The sequence below is a fragment of the Actinia tenebrosa genome, unplaced genomic scaffold, assembly GCF_029948245.1.
Source record: "Actinia tenebrosa isolate PJP-AT-01 unplaced genomic scaffold, QUT_ActTen_1.0 PGA_scaffold0__85_contigs__length_37466705, whole genome shotgun sequence".
Taxonomy (NCBI): domain Eukaryota; kingdom Metazoa; phylum Cnidaria; class Anthozoa; order Actiniaria; family Actiniidae; genus Actinia; species Actinia tenebrosa.
Window position 1 is genome coordinate 36,437,821 of NW_028292569.1, and position 17,751 is coordinate 36,455,571.

Here is a 17,751-nt window from a genome sequence, read left to right on the forward strand (position 1 = left end):
TCGTCTTTGTATTTATATAGGGTATTTTTTTTCCCGATTTCTCGTCAACGAGCATCCCTATCCTCTTTATCCTGAAGGACCTCTCAATCTCTGGGCCCCGAGCTTCACTGCATGTTAATCGTAGCTACCAAGAAATGAGTCTGACTTTCCACTTAATGACAAGAAAACTATTTTAATAATTTGTAGTCAGCTACAAGACAATAATACTGAATATTCCATTCTTCATCGGACAGATACAAAACGTAATTGCTACAATTAAGACAAATAAATATTCTAGTCTTCATCAGACAGATATCATGTTAGCATGTCATATATACGTACAAAACGTAACTGCCACAAAAGACAAATAAATATTCTAGTCTTCGTCAGAAGACACCAAACCATGAATAGTCCTCCAGCTTGCCAAAGCTTTCTTATGCTCTCGAGCAGCAGTTTGAGCTGACTCGAGAACACCAGGGATTGCATCCAGCAAGCGGTCAAGTCTATCCTCTCTCGTCACTTTTTGTCTTTTGCTAGACTTGTTCTCCGGCTTCACTGAAGTTCTTTTCCTAAGATAAAAACAACACATGAAAACCACGTTTTACGAGCCATATCTAAGAATTTGAGCACAAATTATTACAAAATATTAAATTATTATCAAATTACCTATCTTCCTCTTTCTCAAGTTCCCTTCTATTGTTGATCTTCTTGAGAATTTCTGTCGAGTCGTCATGCTGTAGGTTTTTGTCATCCACGTCAACCACATACTTCGTTTCCCTAGTATTAATAGCCTTACAAATTTCTGCAATTTCTTGTTTAGCACTTTCCTCGCTGCTAGATTGAGAAGACTCCTATTCATCATCAATTATTTTTGATGTTGATGGTGTTTCCCGCTGCGTTTTGTCTGTTGACGTGGTATCGTCATTCCTATAAGAATAATTTCATATTATTATCCTTTTAACTTACGGAAAGCACTTTGCACCTGTTTAATAATTGATTGTACCTTGTAAGTAGAGCGTTGTTGAGCAGTTTAGAAGCTCGTTTTCTTAGGCGCTCTCGTAAAGCCTTGCAAGCGGACTTATCCTCGACCAAATACTGGTCTCCTGCTTCTCCCATCACTTCTGCGTGTCGTCTCATGTAGCTCAACACGCTTTTCCACTCTCTCCCACATGTATTTACAGCCTGAAGAATGAGAATATCCTGCAGTTCTGTATAATTTCTTCTTGCTTTTCTTTGTTTTTTCACGTTTTCCATCGTGTTCAATGTTCTTGTACGAATGATGAAAAGAGTGCCTTGCTAGCAAACGTGCCCACGTGCGCTAAGTGTGAATGTTATCAACCTTCTTGTGTTTCCTAATTGTGTTTGTGTTTTGTTTCCTAATTATGTTAATAATAATGCATACATTCTAAGTGCACGCACGCTTTGACAAGTTGTAGCAAATTATTTGCATATCTTCGCCTTTGTAAACGTTTATAGGTATTTATTAAGTTCAAAACAAGTAATGGATGTTCCTCCTTTCCCAACCTTTGTTGTGATGACGCTGTTGTCTGTGGTTACAGTTGTAAAACTTGTGCTCCAAAGATCACCACGCCTAGTTCCTCTATTTCCTACCCATGTTATAGGGAATCTGCTCATAGCACTTCTTATGCTGGTCTCTATAGTACCAACAGGGAGATTTAACCTCTTAGCCCGACTTCTTGGTAATCAGCTTCTTCACCGCCAAAACAATGGCATCGATATTTATCGTTTAGTACGGAGCTACCCACGCGTTTTTTGGTACATGACCGGGGAAACACCTGAATCCTTTGATGCTATTATACGAAGAATAGCCGTAGACGTTACTCTTCCAAGACATACACCTCGAGTACCAGCAACTAATAGACGAAGAGCTTGCAAACTTGACGTCACAAACAGAGTCCTCATGGTTGTTATGTGGCTAAGGCAATACCCGAAACTGTACGTCCTCGCATTCATCTTTAGAATAAGCAAAAGTACCGTTGCTGAAGAAATCTATCATATCGTTCCAATTCTGTTTGTCCGCTATCAAAATTTTATCACATGGCACTCTCTAAGGGTTTGGAGTAACTTTCTGGACACTCTGCCACATTTTTCAAACGCTGTAGGTATGATAGACGCCACGACACACAGAATTCAAAGACCATCTGGCCCAAGACAAGCAGAGTTTTATAGAGGCGACAAGAAATACCACTTTATAAGTGCGCAAATAGTAATCGATGCAGACGGATTGATAGTACTACTTGTAGCTGGGTAAGTTTGTAGACTTGTCTAGGTTTAAGATAGTAATGAATGAATGGATGGATGGATGGATGGATGGATGGATGGATGGATGGATGGATGGATGGATGGATGGGTGGGTGGGTGGGTGGGTGGGTGGGTGGATGGATGGATGGATGGATGGATGAGTGAATGAATGAATGATTATGATGGTCATAACGATATGATTTACCCTGACACATTTGTTTACTACTGAAAGATAAATGCATACATTTTTCAGTTTTCCGGGGCGTATGAACGATGCAGAAACATTCAGACGACTTCCTGCTATAGGACACAGGAGAATAAGAAATCTTCCACAACGAGCAAGGCTGCTTGCTGATGGGGGATATGCTAACCGCCCTCCTCTCATTACACCAAGACGTATTGCCCACAACAGAAGACAGCGAGATGCTAACAGGGCCCTGAGATCACTTCGTATCCGAGTGGAGCACACTATTTGTTCTCTTAAAGTATATTCGGCTTCCTCAGACATCTTTCGTCACATGAGACCGTTCCAACCCATCGTAGTAGCAACCTGTGGATTTCTTGCAAATCGAAGGAGACTAATTCTTAGAGGACTGTAGGAAAGAGAATATCAACTCGTTTCTTTACAGACTGATTTCCCCCTAACGATACAATTTGTGGAATATTCGAGAAACTTTGATAACGTTTCGTCAACCTCTTTCTTTCCAAAGACTTTGCTTACAAGTGTAACTTGGATTTTTCATTGTAGATTTGAGAACACTGAAGTATGAAGGCCGATTTACACGGTACAACGTTTGCTTACGAGTGTCGCATGCAATCTGCTTACAATCTGCAAACGTTGTACCGTGTAAATCGGCCTTAACAATTTTAGTTCATATAATACATGTTCGTCAGCAAAAATAATTTGTTTATTTGTTTGTTGAGTATAGACTGATTGTGTACTCATATCAACAAACCATATTTTAGTTCAAAAAGGTCATATAAAACAGTACCAGTTCAGAATATTAAGTAAAAAAATAGTGCTCGTTAAGCAATAGAAAACAAAACATTTACTGAGTTAACCTATATTCTGAGTAGCATGAGTATCAGGCTCTCCGGGAGAGGGGAAAGAGAGAGCCGGCTTCCTTCCCTTCTCTCCCCCTCCCCCCCCCCCCCTCCCCCTCCCCCTCGGAAGACCTGATACTCAGGCTATATTCCGGGTGGATTAATGAGCGTGGAATATACTGTCGCTAATCCGCTAAATCGGAAATCTCTAGCTCAGCTTGACTCACTGGCGTGATCTTGTCCACGGTAAAGCATACGAAATAAAAAATTACGTCGTCTTCGAAGACATCGACCGTTTACGGTTAGTCCTCAAAGACTTAGAAGGCAAGGAATATTCCCTTTGGGCGCCGGATTGCGTGCGGTACGTAATTCAGGGCGAGGAATTCACCCACTTACGCAGCTATGGTAAGGTAAATGGCCGATGGAAGTTTGACATTGAAAGAAGAGTCACTCCATCTCCTCTTTGTAGTTAAGCGCGTCTGCTAAAGTCCGCTGCGCTTTAGGATCCGCGGAGCACCAATGCCCCACAAAGGATCCTTCGGAGAATACCCTGTCGCAATGAAGGCAGGTGTATTTTTTACGCGGCCTACGAGGGGTAATGCAGTCGGCAGGTAGTTCGCAAGTAATACAGTCCATATATTGAAAGGGTGATTAGGGCGCCCCCAAAGAATGCCGTGAAGTAGGCTACCATATACTTAGGGGACTCTGCAAGGCCCCTTTAAAGGGGTCTTTATTTTTATTTATTATTATTCATTATCCTTAATAATAATAAATAAAAATAAGGATGGGATTTGAGACTCTTTGCGCAAACCCTACCTTACTATTAAAGGCCCCAAGAAATGCTATTTCAAAAGTGTCTCAGAATGTTAACAATAAGGTTAAATCTTTGTTAAGTATGTGTGGAAACTATTTCAAAGAGTGTCTCAGAATGTTAACAATAAGGTTAAATCTTTGTTAAGACACCCCGGAAACTATTTCAAAGAGTGTCTCAGAATGTTGACGTTTAGGTTAAATCTTTGTTAAGGATGCCTGGAAACTATTTAAAGAGTGTCTCAGAATGTTGACGTTTAGGTTAAATCTTTGTTAAGGCAGTTGAAGATATGTTCCTCTTCTCTAACACAACCACAACGATCGCACTCCTGCCTCCAATACTCCCTTTTAGTCCACGGAACGCCTTCGGCGCGTTCAAAAGAGGGGAAAGTACGGACTATCTTCTTATGGTAATCTATGCGATTCCTTAAGTAATCCTCTTTATGCGGGCAGCGACACATCAAATCCGCACATTGGTAGCAATCCACGCCTTCCAAGTCGTAAGCGCGGGAGAGAAACCTATAATTCACTTCATGTGTTTTCCGGTGCGTCTGTAAACGTTGACGACTACTAAGTATCTTATTACAGAAACTACACTGTCTGGTTCGATTACAGACGCCCCTTTTCAGATGCTGCTGCATTTCGAAGGGGTTGTGGAATTCCTTATTCCCACAAATGCGTTTATCCTGATGTTGTTGCATCTTTTGAACGGTGCTGAATTCCTTACCGCAATCCTTACAAGCGCGGCTAAGGGGTTTCTTTGTACAAACGCCGCGACGAACGTGGTATTGAAGTCTTTGTTTGGTGCTGAACACCTTCTTACACGACAAGCAGTCCATATATACTTAACAATATCTTAGCCTCCATTTAACATCCTTAACAAAGATTTAACCTTATTGTCAACATTCTAAGACACTTTTTTAAATAGTATATATACTTAACAAAGATTTAACCTTATTGTCAACATTCTGAAGCATTTTTTGGAATAGCTTATGGGCGACTTAACAAAGATTTAACCTTATTGTCAACATTCTAAGACACTTTTTAAATAGTTTCCAGGCATCCTTAACAAAGATTTAACCTTATTGTTAACATTCTACAGGGGATATCGCATGAAGTCCTTAACGGACTCTTTTGCCCAACCGGCCATCGTCAAAAGCGCACCAAACCTTTCCGCGCGCTTCAGACCGCACATTTCATCGTACAATTCCTGCACGCGCTCTTTTAACCGGTCTATCTCCTCCCTTTGCATTTCTATGGTGTCTCTTTTATCTTTTGCGTCGGCGACAATTCTTTGCACTGCTTCCACTGGCTCCATATATATCAGGGAACAAGTTCACTTCGAAAGAAGGGATATAATGGATCCGAACCATATTCCTTGTAACGCTCTGATAGTAGGACCCACCGGCTGCGGAAAGACCCAGTTCGTGGTAGAGCAGCTATTAGGACCCTTTAGATACCGCTTCGACTACATCGTACTGCTTTGCCCCACCTACGTGAATAACCGCACCTGGACGGGCATAGGAGTGAAAGATGACGACTTCTTCGTAGATATCTTAGACCCTAACGAGTTATCCAGCCACCTTAAGTTTTGGCACAAACAATTCCCTAAAGATACACAGACACTCCTCATACTGGACGACATCGCCTGCGGGGACGACGTGAAAAGACGCACGTCCGAATTAGTGAAGCTCGCCTTTAGCGGCAGACACGACAATATCAGCGTTTGGTTGCTCTCGCAGCAGCTTACCAGCGTCTCTAAGCCTTTTAGGGAAAACATAGGCTCTCTCGTAGTATTTTATACTCCAAGTAAGTCTGACCTGGAAACCATCTTAAGCGACTACGGCGGTGAGATATCCAAGGAACAGTTACACGAATACATGCGGCATTTAAAAACGCACCAACATTCCAAGATGATCTTCTCTTTGAGGTTTCCGTATTCCATAAAGATATATGGACATTGAGCAGCTCTTAGATGAAGTCCCCACACAGTTAGACGAAAGTAACCTTAAGGAACAACTCAACATCCTTGTGTCTTCGGGGAAGTGTAAAGAAATGATAGGCAAGGAACTTACCCATGAGCAAGTTAATAAGTTGTCAGAAGAGGAGGTTAAGAAGTTCCATAAGAGGTACGAGGCTGCCCTTGCAAGTAAGACCACGGACGCCGTAGCAGACTCCGCCATTAAGCTGGCCACCAAGCTTCTCGGACTTGCGCTGCCCATAGACGACGTGGAGCAACTGCGGAAGGACATAAGCGAGGACTATGTCATCGCCCAAGAACTTAAGATAACCTGCGGGTGGTTGTCTTTGAAGTGCGGTAAGTTAATGGCAGTCGCCTCTGCGGCACTTCACGTAGCTCAGCACGTTGACTTGAAGGAACTTACGATGTCTTGGAAGGACTTCAAAAAGGACAGAGAAGTGGAAAAGGTCTTCCAGGCGGCACTTGCTGAGGTACCTGATCAAGTCGCCTCAAGTACTTAGTCAAGTCGTCCTTAAGTACTTAGTCAAGTCGTCCTTAAGTACTTACTTAAGTCATTCTCAAGTACTTCTCAAGTCCTTCTCAAGTACTTACTCAGGTTACCTTAAGTTACTTATCAAGTCCTTCAAGTCCTTAGATATAAATGGAACCAGAGTCGAAGGTAGAGCAGCCCCAAGAGGAGCAAAAGATTACCAAGGCTAAATCCCCAGGCAGAGTTGCCGCGGGAAAGAAGCTCGCGGAGATGAATAAGAAGAACAAAGCCAAAAAAGAAGAAAAGGTGGAGGAAAAAGAAGAGGAATCCTTTATTAATCCTGGGTACGTCATCGGCGCGTTAGGAGTCATCATAGCTGCAGGCAGCCTTTACTTACAATGGCGGGCAACGAAAAAGGTAGAACCACCAACATATCACGCGCCCGTGCACGCACCTGTGGAGCCGGCTGTTAGAAAAAGTAAGATCCCTGAAATGGAGTAATAACCTTCTCGTTCTGTAATATAATGTCAACCGCGTTATTGAAAACTGTTGAAGAAGCAGCTATTATTACTTCCATCGTTGCGGGTATTGGTTGGGTAGGTAAGAAAGTGCTCAAAGAAGACTTTACTGAAGACCCAAGCAAGAGCTTCGCTAACTTTGCCAAGATGACCGCTGCCGTAGGCGGAGCTATCATGGTAAAGGATTACCTACGGAAGGAAAAGTACCTGCCTACGGTGTGATTTTCTAATATATAATGGCTAGCGTGGTCGCAGGTGGAGTTATTGCAGCTTTAGCATTCACTGGAGCTAATTATGGTGGTCAATATTTGGATAGATTAGTTAGAGGTGATCGCAGCGGAGATTTGGCCGCCGAAAGGAAGAGACACGACTTAGCGCTGGAGAAATATCAGCGAGACGTGGCGGCTTGGAATGAAAAAAGACAAGCTTACAGGGATTGGTTGGACAAGAACTACCAAGACAAGATGCAGGCGGATAAGAACTTCGAAAATACAGACTACGCCTTTAAACTTTATGCGCAAGCACACCCCGCGGCATTGACGGGGTTAAGAAAGCCTCAGTTTAAGAATTACTATCAGCCTTCTAAGAAACAAAAAGATAGTGAGTTGGTCTTCGTAGGAGTCGCAGGGCTGGCAGGAGGCGTAGCTTTGGCGTATCTGCTCTAACGAAGGAAACTGTGTTTCCTGAAATATATGATCGTCTTTTTGGAAAGCGACAAGAATGACTTTACCACTTATTTGAATCCCCCCATCAAAGCCCATAAGGTTAGGCTGGTTAGTTGTTCTTTGTACAATTCTTGGTATAATTTAGTCAATGCCTTGATCACTGAGCATAAAGGCGGCGGCAATTATCAAGGCGTATTGCTACCCGATGGACATTACACGCCAATCACCCTTGCTAAGGAATTAGCAAAACACGGTTATACGCTCACCACAGGATTGCCGCACGAAATGACCTTCAAACATAATATGCCAAATTATTCAGTAACTTTTGGAAAGTCTGACCCATTGGGATCTTTATTATGTGCCTCGGGTAAGACGATTACCGACACAGCCATACCCGTGAAATGGAAAGTCGCATCCTCTTACGAAGTCTATTGCGACTTGGTCCATAGTTACAACAATGGAGAAAAGTCTTCTCTTATGTCCAAGTTTCTGCCCAAAGGTAATCCATTTGACCCAGTAGAATACACTCCCATTTCTTTGAGCTATGACTTGTCCAATTTGGTAGAAAGCATAAACATCACCATTAAAGTGGACGGAAAGACGGTGGATTTTAACGGACGTAAGATCAATCTTGTCCTATCCTTCGCTTGAATCAAGCGAAGCGCGATTCTATTCATATAATGGGCCGCGTAGAGGACAAACTCAAAAGGATTTACTATGGACCCGAAGGCTATTGGAAAGGAGCGTCGGCCATCAAGAAACTCGCGACCGCGGCCAGGGTATCAGATGAAACGGCTAAGAACTGGCTAAGAAAACAAACCCTCTGGCAGGTTTATCTTCCCGTGCCCAAGTACATTCCCAGGCCCAGCTTTACCGTAAATACCCCCAATGAAGTTCATCAGGCGGATTTGCTTTTCTTGCCGCACGACAAGGTGAGAAAGAAGACCTATAGATACGCTTTGACCGTAGTTGATATCGCAAGCAGATACAAGGACGCCGAACCCATAACCAGCAAGGATTCTGGGGAAGTCGCAGAAGCCCTAGGTAGGATTTATAAGCGCGTCTTGAAATGGCCTAAGCTGCTGCAAGTGGATGCGGGGACAGAGTTCATGGGCGTGGTTACTAAGACCCTGAAAGACCACAGCACTAAGATTAGGAGAGCCGAAGCTGAGTACCACAGGGGTCAGAGCATTGTCGAAAGATTCAATAAGACCCTGGCCGAGCGCCTCTTTGGGTACCAGTATTGGAAAGAGCTGGAAGATCCCTCCAAACGCAACAGGGAATGGACCCAGAGGCTCCCCCAGGTCGTCGCGGCTTTGAACAACGAGGCGGCCAGGGCTACGGGAATGAAACCCAAGGATGCTATGAAGAAGAAACACGTGGAGCACAAGTCCTACGTCAGAAGTTCGAGGGCGGTCTTCCCCCATGAAAAAAAGCTACCCCGCAACATAGTGGTCAGATACCTCTATCAGCCGGGGGAACTCGAAGGTGGCAGTAAGAGAGCCACGGATCCCAACTGGTCTTTGGAAACGTATGAGATTTCAAAGTCCGTCACCAAGGAAGGGCAACCCGTGTTGTATTACCTAAATGGCCCAAGTCGCGGATTTGTCATGGAAGAGCTGCTCATAGTCCCAAAAGACTCAGAGTAGCGCAGCACCACGCGCCCGATTGCACTCTAGGCATGTCAGTCTTACGTTGCCTCTGCAATTCCCGCGTTTATTATTTATGCGATCCACGGAGAACTGCTGATCGTCATTTGGGTCAAACCTCCATAGTAGAGGTATGTTACATTTGGCACACCTTGCCCCTTTCTTATAGACGTCGTCCACGCATAGGTCGAACGTCATATTTTTTTCTTCGTCGTGTCTTTTGTAGCGAAGGAGTTTCTTGGCAATGTTCTCCTTTGCTATGTCTTCTGGCGTCTTATCGTAACGCAGTTGCGGCCCCCAGGCTCTTTTCAACTGCTTGGCATATTCTACGCGGCTTACGGCGGTGTAGATAAGGTTGCTCCAACACAGCCGCTGGTCTATGATCCATAAGGTTTCTTTTATGGTAAGCCCTTGCGCGCTGTGGACTGTCATGCAATAGCCCAAGCGCCAGTCCGGGTGGGAGGTTATTTTTTCCACCTTTTCTATGGGTACCCAGGCTTTATCGTGGGTAACTGCGTTATGCAGTTGGATGTCGGTACCAGGTACCCAGACATCTCTTTTTTGCATGCGGGTGTCACGCGGCTTATAACAAACAGGCACCAAATGACTAGGAAACCGCTCTCGGTGTATTCTCAGTAGATCTTTTTGTATGTGCGACTGTGCTGCGCGTTTGCTGCTCAGCACCAAATCTTTTGGATGCCATGAGTACAGGAAGTCTTCGTAAGACTTTGCTCGTACCCTCTTACGTAACACCTTAGATTGTTCGGCGTCGCTAAGGCCCCTTAATTCTGCCTTTAATTTCCTCACTTGATCCTTGCTACGGTAGTCTGTGTTAATTTCTTCATGATAGTCTACCATTTCTTTTAGCCATTCGTGGGGCATTTCTCCGGCTATAGGAGGTGGTTGACATGGATCTCCGGCAAATACAACTTGGCACTTTCCGCGGAGGAAGTCTACGAACTCCTGCAGGATTTCCAAAGGTACGGTGCAGATTTCATCCCAAAGTATCACGGGAGGTATGTCGTGGATAGCTTCCGGCACCCACTTTTGGCCATTCCAGCGAAAGAAGCTGTGGTAAGTTTGCGCGTCGTAACCCATACCGCAGAGTTCCCTTTCCAAACGGTGCGTTGGCGTTAGCACCTTTATCTTAGGAAAGAGTTCTAACACACGCGTCGTCTTACCGCTGCCTCCCGTACCGTAGAGGTAAGAGAAGCGTTGGTAAGAGATTGGGTCCGCAACCGACGGTAATGGCTCTTCCGTCGGCGTTACGGTGCCCCGGAGGTGTTCTCCGTGATATTCTACGCGTTCTCTCCAAGCTTTTATTTCTTCATCTTTGACACGCCATTGACCACTTTCTGCGAGTTCGTCGTCGGTGTAGAATTCCTTCATCTTTTCCAATACTTCGGGCTTTACGTACAAGGAATCCGTGGCTACGCGCGGGATGTCCTCTTTGTCAAACCGCAGTAACATCGCGAGAAGGTTAATGTGCGCATAGGCTAACATGCTGGCACGCAGATGATAATACTGCGGTCGATGGTCTTGGTAGTAACACAAAGCATTCCATTTGTGTAGTTTATCGTCGACAAGGTAGTCCCATTTCTCTACAGACACCATCGTTCCTTTGTCATGCGCGCGCTTTATAAGGAAGCTTAGCTCACCTTCGTCCGTTATTAGGCGCCGCTGCATATGTTTTTCACCTTCTTTTGCGCCCTGCGTGAATTTACCTATGACCACGCGCGCTGTGGGGTTATGCTCTGGGAGCCATTGCGTAAAGGCGCTGTGACAAAGTATGGCTTCATGCGCTGTGTATTTTAAAAGTTTACGCTCTTCAAAGAACTTCAATAGGGGTATGGGTATCCATTCTTTCTCCTGCAGGTGCTTTCCGTACCACGCATAGATTATGGGGTGCAGACCCGCTGCTAATTTCCAGGTGGTCAACCGTACAAACCCCGTTGCTGGGGCGTCGTAGTGACCATCCAACGCAACACGAAAGAACTGTGAATCTGGATGTCCGTAACGGTCGTAATATTCCTTACAATCCCCTAGACCTTTAAAACTTGCGGGGTAACAATGTTTCATATCCAGAGACACGTACTCATCTTCGTTGTACTCCATGTTCCAAAGACCACCGTGACCGTGTTCTACACAAGCTTTAGCTATATCTTTGAACTCCTCCGGTGTGGATTTCCACCCGTTTCTCTTTTTGGCCGCTAAGAAGTCTAAGCTGCGGGAGCTAAGCACTTCGTCAGAGAAGTCTTCTCCTAAGGTCTCACAGGCGCTTTGAATGCGCAGCTGTTCAATTTCGGGTCGATACAAAGTGCCGTCTTGCGTCATAAATTGACTTCCCTCCGCGTCCATTAACCATATGGAATTCTCATGAACTAATTCTGCCAATGGAGAATTCTTATAGACCTTCGTTTCCTTCTTTCTTGGGAACCGCAGTTCGCGCCACGCATGTGCGTTATGCTGGTAGATGACTATAGGCGCACCGCGGCCCCCATATTTGTGCGTTCCGGAGTAAATAAAGCCGTCGGTGATATCTTTCACATGGATTCGCCTCTCAAGCGCCGTTTCTAACTTCTTGATGTTGTCTATCGACCCTCCGGTCCTATTAGTATCTTTTTCCCATTTCCTGATGGCTTCTCTTCTCTTTAAAGTCAGTTTACCACCACGAGAGGAATCCTCAAAGAACTCTCTAACCAGCTTTCCTACGCAGTTACCAGGATGGCGCATTGGCTTCAACTTTTTAACATCCGGCTTCTTGATCTCGTAAGCAGCATAAATAACTACGGTAACCGGGTAAGCAACCTCGTAGAACAGCATGTCTATTCCTACCAATGCTCCCGGGCGTGTGTTTTCGTTTAAGACAAACAGGTCCTTCTTACCAGACGCCCTGATAGGATTGCGCCCCTTTTCTATCATCCACTCGCCGTCTAAATACTTTATGAACGTTAGCTCCAACCGGTAGTTACCTTCGGGCATTAAGTTAATTATTCTTTCTGCTCTTTCTTCTGTCATCGTCTCGTCCGTATCTCCCTCCATAAATGTTGTGAAGGCAAAGTCCGCATCCAGGCGATCCAACACCTGAGTTCGCAGTCGGCGCACAGTTTTGTTACGAATGCTCGTGATGGTGTCCATCTATATCTAAGGAATATTTTAACCTCCGTTTACGGTACCCAACACAGCAGCAGTAAGGACTTATCGCGCGGCTTATTCCCGCTGCCGGCGCCTTCCTTAAACCGCCTGTAAAACCCGTAAATATACGACATCAATCGCGAGTCCCCCTTACTGCTGCTTAAGTACCTCACTCATTTTTGTACTTTATATTTTTTAGTGTATATCGCTGATGAATGGGAAGTTCCTCGAGATAAAATAAAATTGATCAGAGAGCTCGGTCAAGGGTCGTTTGGGATGGTGTTCGAAGGAGAAGCATTGGATATTGTGAAAGACAAACCTAAGTGTCGAGTAGCGGTTAAGGTATATAGATATTCTACATCAATCAAAATGATAATTATTATAACTCACTGTTGCTGTTTTGTAACACATTCAGACTGTTAGTGAAAATGCTTCAGTAAGAGACAGGATCGAGTTTCTACAGGAAGCTTCCATCATGAAGTAAGTAATTCTATGTTGTTATATAGTGATTCTAGATTTGAATGCGGCTAGGACTGATTGGCATGATCTGATTGATTGTTAGGGCATTTCATTGCCATCACGTGGTTGAGTTACTTGGTGTTGTGTCTGATGGACAACCAACTCTGGTCATCATGGAACTTATGCATAATGGTGACCTAAAAAACCACTTACGATCAAGAAGACCAGAGGTATGTTAAACTGATCTATATTAACACAAAAAATTCTATAGACGTAAAGTCCAACCATCATCTCTGTGTTTTGTAGGAAGGTGGTGAACTGCCTCCACCAACGCTGCCAGAAATGTTACAAATGGCAGGAGAAATAGCAGATGGGATGGCTTATCTAGCTTCACGAAAGTTTGTGCACAGGTAGGTTTGATATCATTTATTGGTCATTAATTATTTTTACTATAACATTGTGCATTGATATAAATATGTAAATGTTTAAACCCAGGGATCTTGCTGCTCGCAACTGCATGGTAAACGAAAACCTGACGGTTAAGATTGGAGGTAAAGAATACATGCATGTTTGTTTATGTCAAACTACAGTAGTAGTTGGCTAATTCAATATGAAATAACCATAACCTATATTATTTTACAATTCAATATGGTTTTTTTTCTCTTCAAGATTTTGGAATGACCCGTGATATCTACGAGACAGACTATTACAGGAAAGGAGGCAAAGGTTAGTATTGTTTTGTTGTGATAACATTAGGTTTTTTTTCAATATAAACATGACATTATTAATTTTCTTGCAGGCTTATTACCTGTACGTTGGATGGCTCCTGAATCCCTTAAGGATGGTATTTTCTCATCTCCATCAGATGTCTGGTATGAATCACAAATCAAAAATTACATCATTAGCTATATCTTATGTTTTTGTAATTTTTATTTCATATCTATTTTTGGCAGGTCATATGGTGTAGTGTTGTGGGAGATGGCAACTCTTGCTTCCCAACCCTACCCCGGCAAGTCCAATGAAGAAGTTTTGAAATTTGTTGTTGATGGTGGTGTAATGGATAAACCAATGGATGCTCCCAATGAATTGTAAGTATAAATCTTTAGTCTCTTTTATCGTCATATGGATATATATAAATATATTCTGAATTGTATATATATAGTATATTCCTCCATATTCTTAATTGTATACATGTATATAGTATATTTAGCTGGGTCTCCCTGATTAGCAAGGCACATGTGCCAAGCTAGAAGCTTGAGACTGGAATAAAGTTAATAATGATAATAATAATACTAATAATAATAATAATAATTTTTTTCAATCTTTTTTTTAATAGAAATAATAATAATAATAATATCCACTAAATTAATCTTGAATATTGGCTTACGATTGTTAAAATAGTTATATTATACTATAAACAAAAATAAAATGAAAAACTATAGGATTCAAAGTTCATAATCTCAATGCCATTATAATAATATATATATATATTTTTTAATGAATTCAATTAACTATTAATAATGATAATAATAAAAGTTATAATAACGTTAATAAAGAGATTATGAATATAAAATAACAAAATAATATACATACAAATAATTACTTATTTATTGATAAAAACATATTGGTAAAATATAAAAAATAAAAAATAATAATAATAATAATAATAATGATAATAACTAGGGGTGGAAAATATTCTTAATTTATTTGAGAGGCTTGAGTAGCTATTAATATATGGAGAGGCAGATGCAAGTGAGTATTTAGTGATTTGGTTGACCTGCTAAGGAAGGTTATCCCTGCGGATCGAATTCCCTCACGTACGCGTGAAAATCTGTTTGAGCAATGGCCTAATCTTATAAGTCTGCATTCCTCACATTCTTTACATTCCAGTTGATTATTATTATTGTTATTATTATTATTATTATTACTATTATTATATTATATTATTATTGTTATTCTATTATAGCCTTGGCCACCCAAATACCTTCTTTCCAGTTTGAAATCTCTGTATACAAATTGAAGAAAAATATGAATCCAGTCTAGCACGACGTTATTGAGAGGAATGATCTCTGATTATCTTGTAACTTAGATGGACACTCAGCATGTGCTTCATTCACTGACTGCTAAAGTTGAACTTATGGTTTTGAATATTTGATCATTTCAGATATGATTTGATGACATTATGCTGGCAACATAGCCCCAAAGCAAGACCAACATTTCTCACTATCATTCACATGATAGAAGACAGCCTGTCCAATGAATTCAAGACCAAATCATTTTACTCCAATCTTTCTCGCGACCACTTACAGGAAATGTTAAAATTTAGGAGTTTTCATATCCCAAGACAACGAGCAGAAACCATCCAAACAGAGGCTGAATCAAGCGCATAGTTGCTGAATACTTCATTTTACAGGTTCATTCATTGAACACAAATAAAAGTTCCAAGTCAAGGTTGGAGTTGTCACGCATTTCAAAACTATGGTTTATCATGTATGGCAACTCCAACCTCAACTTGGAACTATTATTTGTGGTCCCTGAAAGGAACTGTAAAGAGGAGTATTGAATGATTTCAGAGAAGCCATATAAAACTGACCATTTCAATTGCATGTATTAGAGCATAATCAATTGATTTGTTCTATATCAACTGAGGAAACCCAACTGAGACAGTGCCCTCTGTTTGTGCTGTTTTACTGCAGCTACATTTGTCTTCATATGTATATGCTGAATTGTATCAAAGAATATTGAAATCATTTTGACTGAAGACAATCATCTGGGTTCCTTCCCTATGTAGGTGTGTACTCACAGAAATGCAATGAACGTTACCACTTGGGAGCGGGAGAGTACATTGATGAATGACCAATCAGGATTTATGAAGTTTGGCACACATGCATGTATATATAATTATGCTCGTTGTCCATTATTTTCATTGATATCACTCCTCATTTGATTGATTGAGTACTGAAATTAAGATCGTTTTGATTTCATCACCATTATATTTAGAATTTGTTAAAAAATATACATCATTGCGAAGGCTGAATGTTCACATGAAGTAATTGATCTCTTGATCCATGAATTATAAGAAATTGAGACATTCTCTTGTCTTTACATTACTGCATGTGAAACAAAACAAACAAACCCAATTAATGCAGGCTTACTTGTGCTCACCCGATTAGAAACATATTCATTTTTTCTTGCATTGATAACTCATAAACTTATTATATCCTATATACAGTAACGATCCATTCTTCTTCCCAGGAGCGATTATAATTATTTCCTTCTTTGCCAGGGTTTTATCGAAGTGTTAACATGTTTGGACAGCACAGAATGAGTAGGGGCTGGTGACTGTCACTAGAATTTACCAGTCAATAATGAGGGTATCATATTTTAAGATTGCATTATGGATTTGAAAGATTCCATGATTTGAATTGGAAGTTGTACATTTTAAAATTTAAGGTTGCTAAGCAATATCAAATCAATGTAATGCATTGTACATAGATTATAATACAACTCTAGAATAAAATAAATCTTGTTTATGTCAAATGATCATGTGATGTGTATTGCATTCTCGTGTAATAATAAAGAAATAGACAATTATAAAGCACGCGGTGTTTTGCAAAACCTAAGAGAAGTGTTAGATGAAGCACAACGCTCCGCTTTCGTTCTTGGGCTTCCTGTGTCGCAGGGGGAAAAAGCAGAGCAGCATAAAAGGAGAGGGTCCAGTGTCTGGACTACAACAACATAGAAAGCTCTATCCCCATATCCCTTAGTGATGGATTGAGGGATGATCGATATTAACTTGTGAGAGCTGGAACGCAATTGGCCACTTTAGAAACGAGCAAGAGATAATTAAAATCAAATAAAACTCCCACCGTGTGTGGTTGATATATTGAACAGCCCCATGGTTTAATTACAGGTCATTTCGTTCGGGTTTAGATGACGCGGCTTTTTTTTCTTATTTGATTTTAATTATTTTAAAGCGTAAAAATGGGGATTCAAAAATACCCATATGATACCCATATAATCTTTGTCTGTCTGTCTGTCTGTCTGTCTGTCTGTCTGTCTGTCTGTCTGTCTCTCGATCGATTTAGTTATTCAACACTAACGGTAAGCCTGGCCTACCTGTGAGGACACTGAAGATGATGATAATTCATGTGAGGGCACTGATGAGGACACTGAAGATTTGGATAGCGATGAAGAAACTGACATTGTTACTCATGAAATAGGAATTTATTACTGATAGTGAGGAAGACAATGAGAGAAAGAAGAAGCCGAAACAGTCAACGTTACAAAAAGTGGTAGACGTGTGCAACTTTTGGAATTTAGATTGAATACAGGTTAATCTGATCAGTGGATCCTTTTTTCAGGGGTGGGTCATCAGCAATTTTGCTTCTAAACTGGGGTTGGGTCATCACACATGGGCCATGAAGAAAAAACCACTGATTCTATTCTGATTTTGCACCCCCACGCCCCCTATACTTCGTATAACCAGTCCCTCTAGTGAGTCGTGGTTTGAGTGATCATGACGGTTTGAATTTTTTGCATGATTTGGCGTATCACCCTCTATTTCCCTTGGCCACTGTCCGTCTGTCTGTCCGCGTCGATTGGCCGAGGAAGATTGGTTACGAGTCAAAAGTCCCTGGGGAGGAAAGGACTAAGGAAAATATGCGCCGGAAATATTGTATTTCCCGTGCACCGAAACCGTCGATCATCCAGCATGCAGCCCAGAAATGCGCACAATTGCATGGCAGCCCGAGCAAACGCTCATAAGAGCACCTAGATA

At 41.9% G+C, this 17,751-nt stretch overlaps 2 protein-coding genes across 2 annotated transcripts in view; one reads left to right on the forward strand and one right to left on the reverse strand.

Moving 5' to 3' along the window:
* The window catches only part of LOC116294618 (putative insulin-like peptide receptor), a 36,857-nt gene extending 20,346 nt beyond the window's left edge, over positions 1-16,511 (forward strand). The window contains exons 21-29 of the mRNA XM_031702257.2: positions 12,712-12,854; positions 12,928-12,992; positions 13,075-13,201; positions 13,278-13,381; positions 13,467-13,522; positions 13,641-13,697; positions 13,771-13,843; positions 13,925-14,059; positions 15,136-16,511. Of these exons, the coding sequence (XP_031558117.2) occupies positions 12,712-12,854; positions 12,928-12,992; positions 13,075-13,201; positions 13,278-13,381; positions 13,467-13,522; positions 13,641-13,697; positions 13,771-13,843; positions 13,925-14,059; positions 15,136-15,361 (986 nt within the window). The 3' untranslated portion in view covers positions 15,362-16,511. The remainder of the gene's footprint in view (positions 1-12,711; positions 12,855-12,927; positions 12,993-13,074; positions 13,202-13,277; positions 13,382-13,466; positions 13,523-13,640; positions 13,698-13,770; positions 13,844-13,924; positions 14,060-15,135) is intronic.
* Positions 768-1,233, reverse strand: LOC148914202 (uncharacterized). Its single transcript, XM_089025627.1, has 2 exons — positions 983-1,233; positions 768-906 (listed from the first exon to the last, which is right to left on the reverse strand). Exons 1-2 carry the CDS (start codon positions 1,231-1,233, stop codon positions 831-833), a joined length of 327 nt encoding a protein of 108 aa, XP_088881753.1. The 3' UTR covers positions 768-830.
* Positions 16,512-17,751: the final 1,240 nt, after the last annotated feature.

Excerpts from the sequence above, each read along its gene's own strand:
- LOC148914202 (XM_089025627.1), bottom strand. The coding sequence starts at position 1,233 with ATGGAAAACGTGAAAAAACAAAGAAAAGCAAGAAGAAATTATACAGAA. Across the intron at positions 907-982 it reads AACAACGCTCTACTTACAAG|GAATGACGATACCACGTCAA; the intron begins GTACAATCAATT and ends TTATTCTTATAG.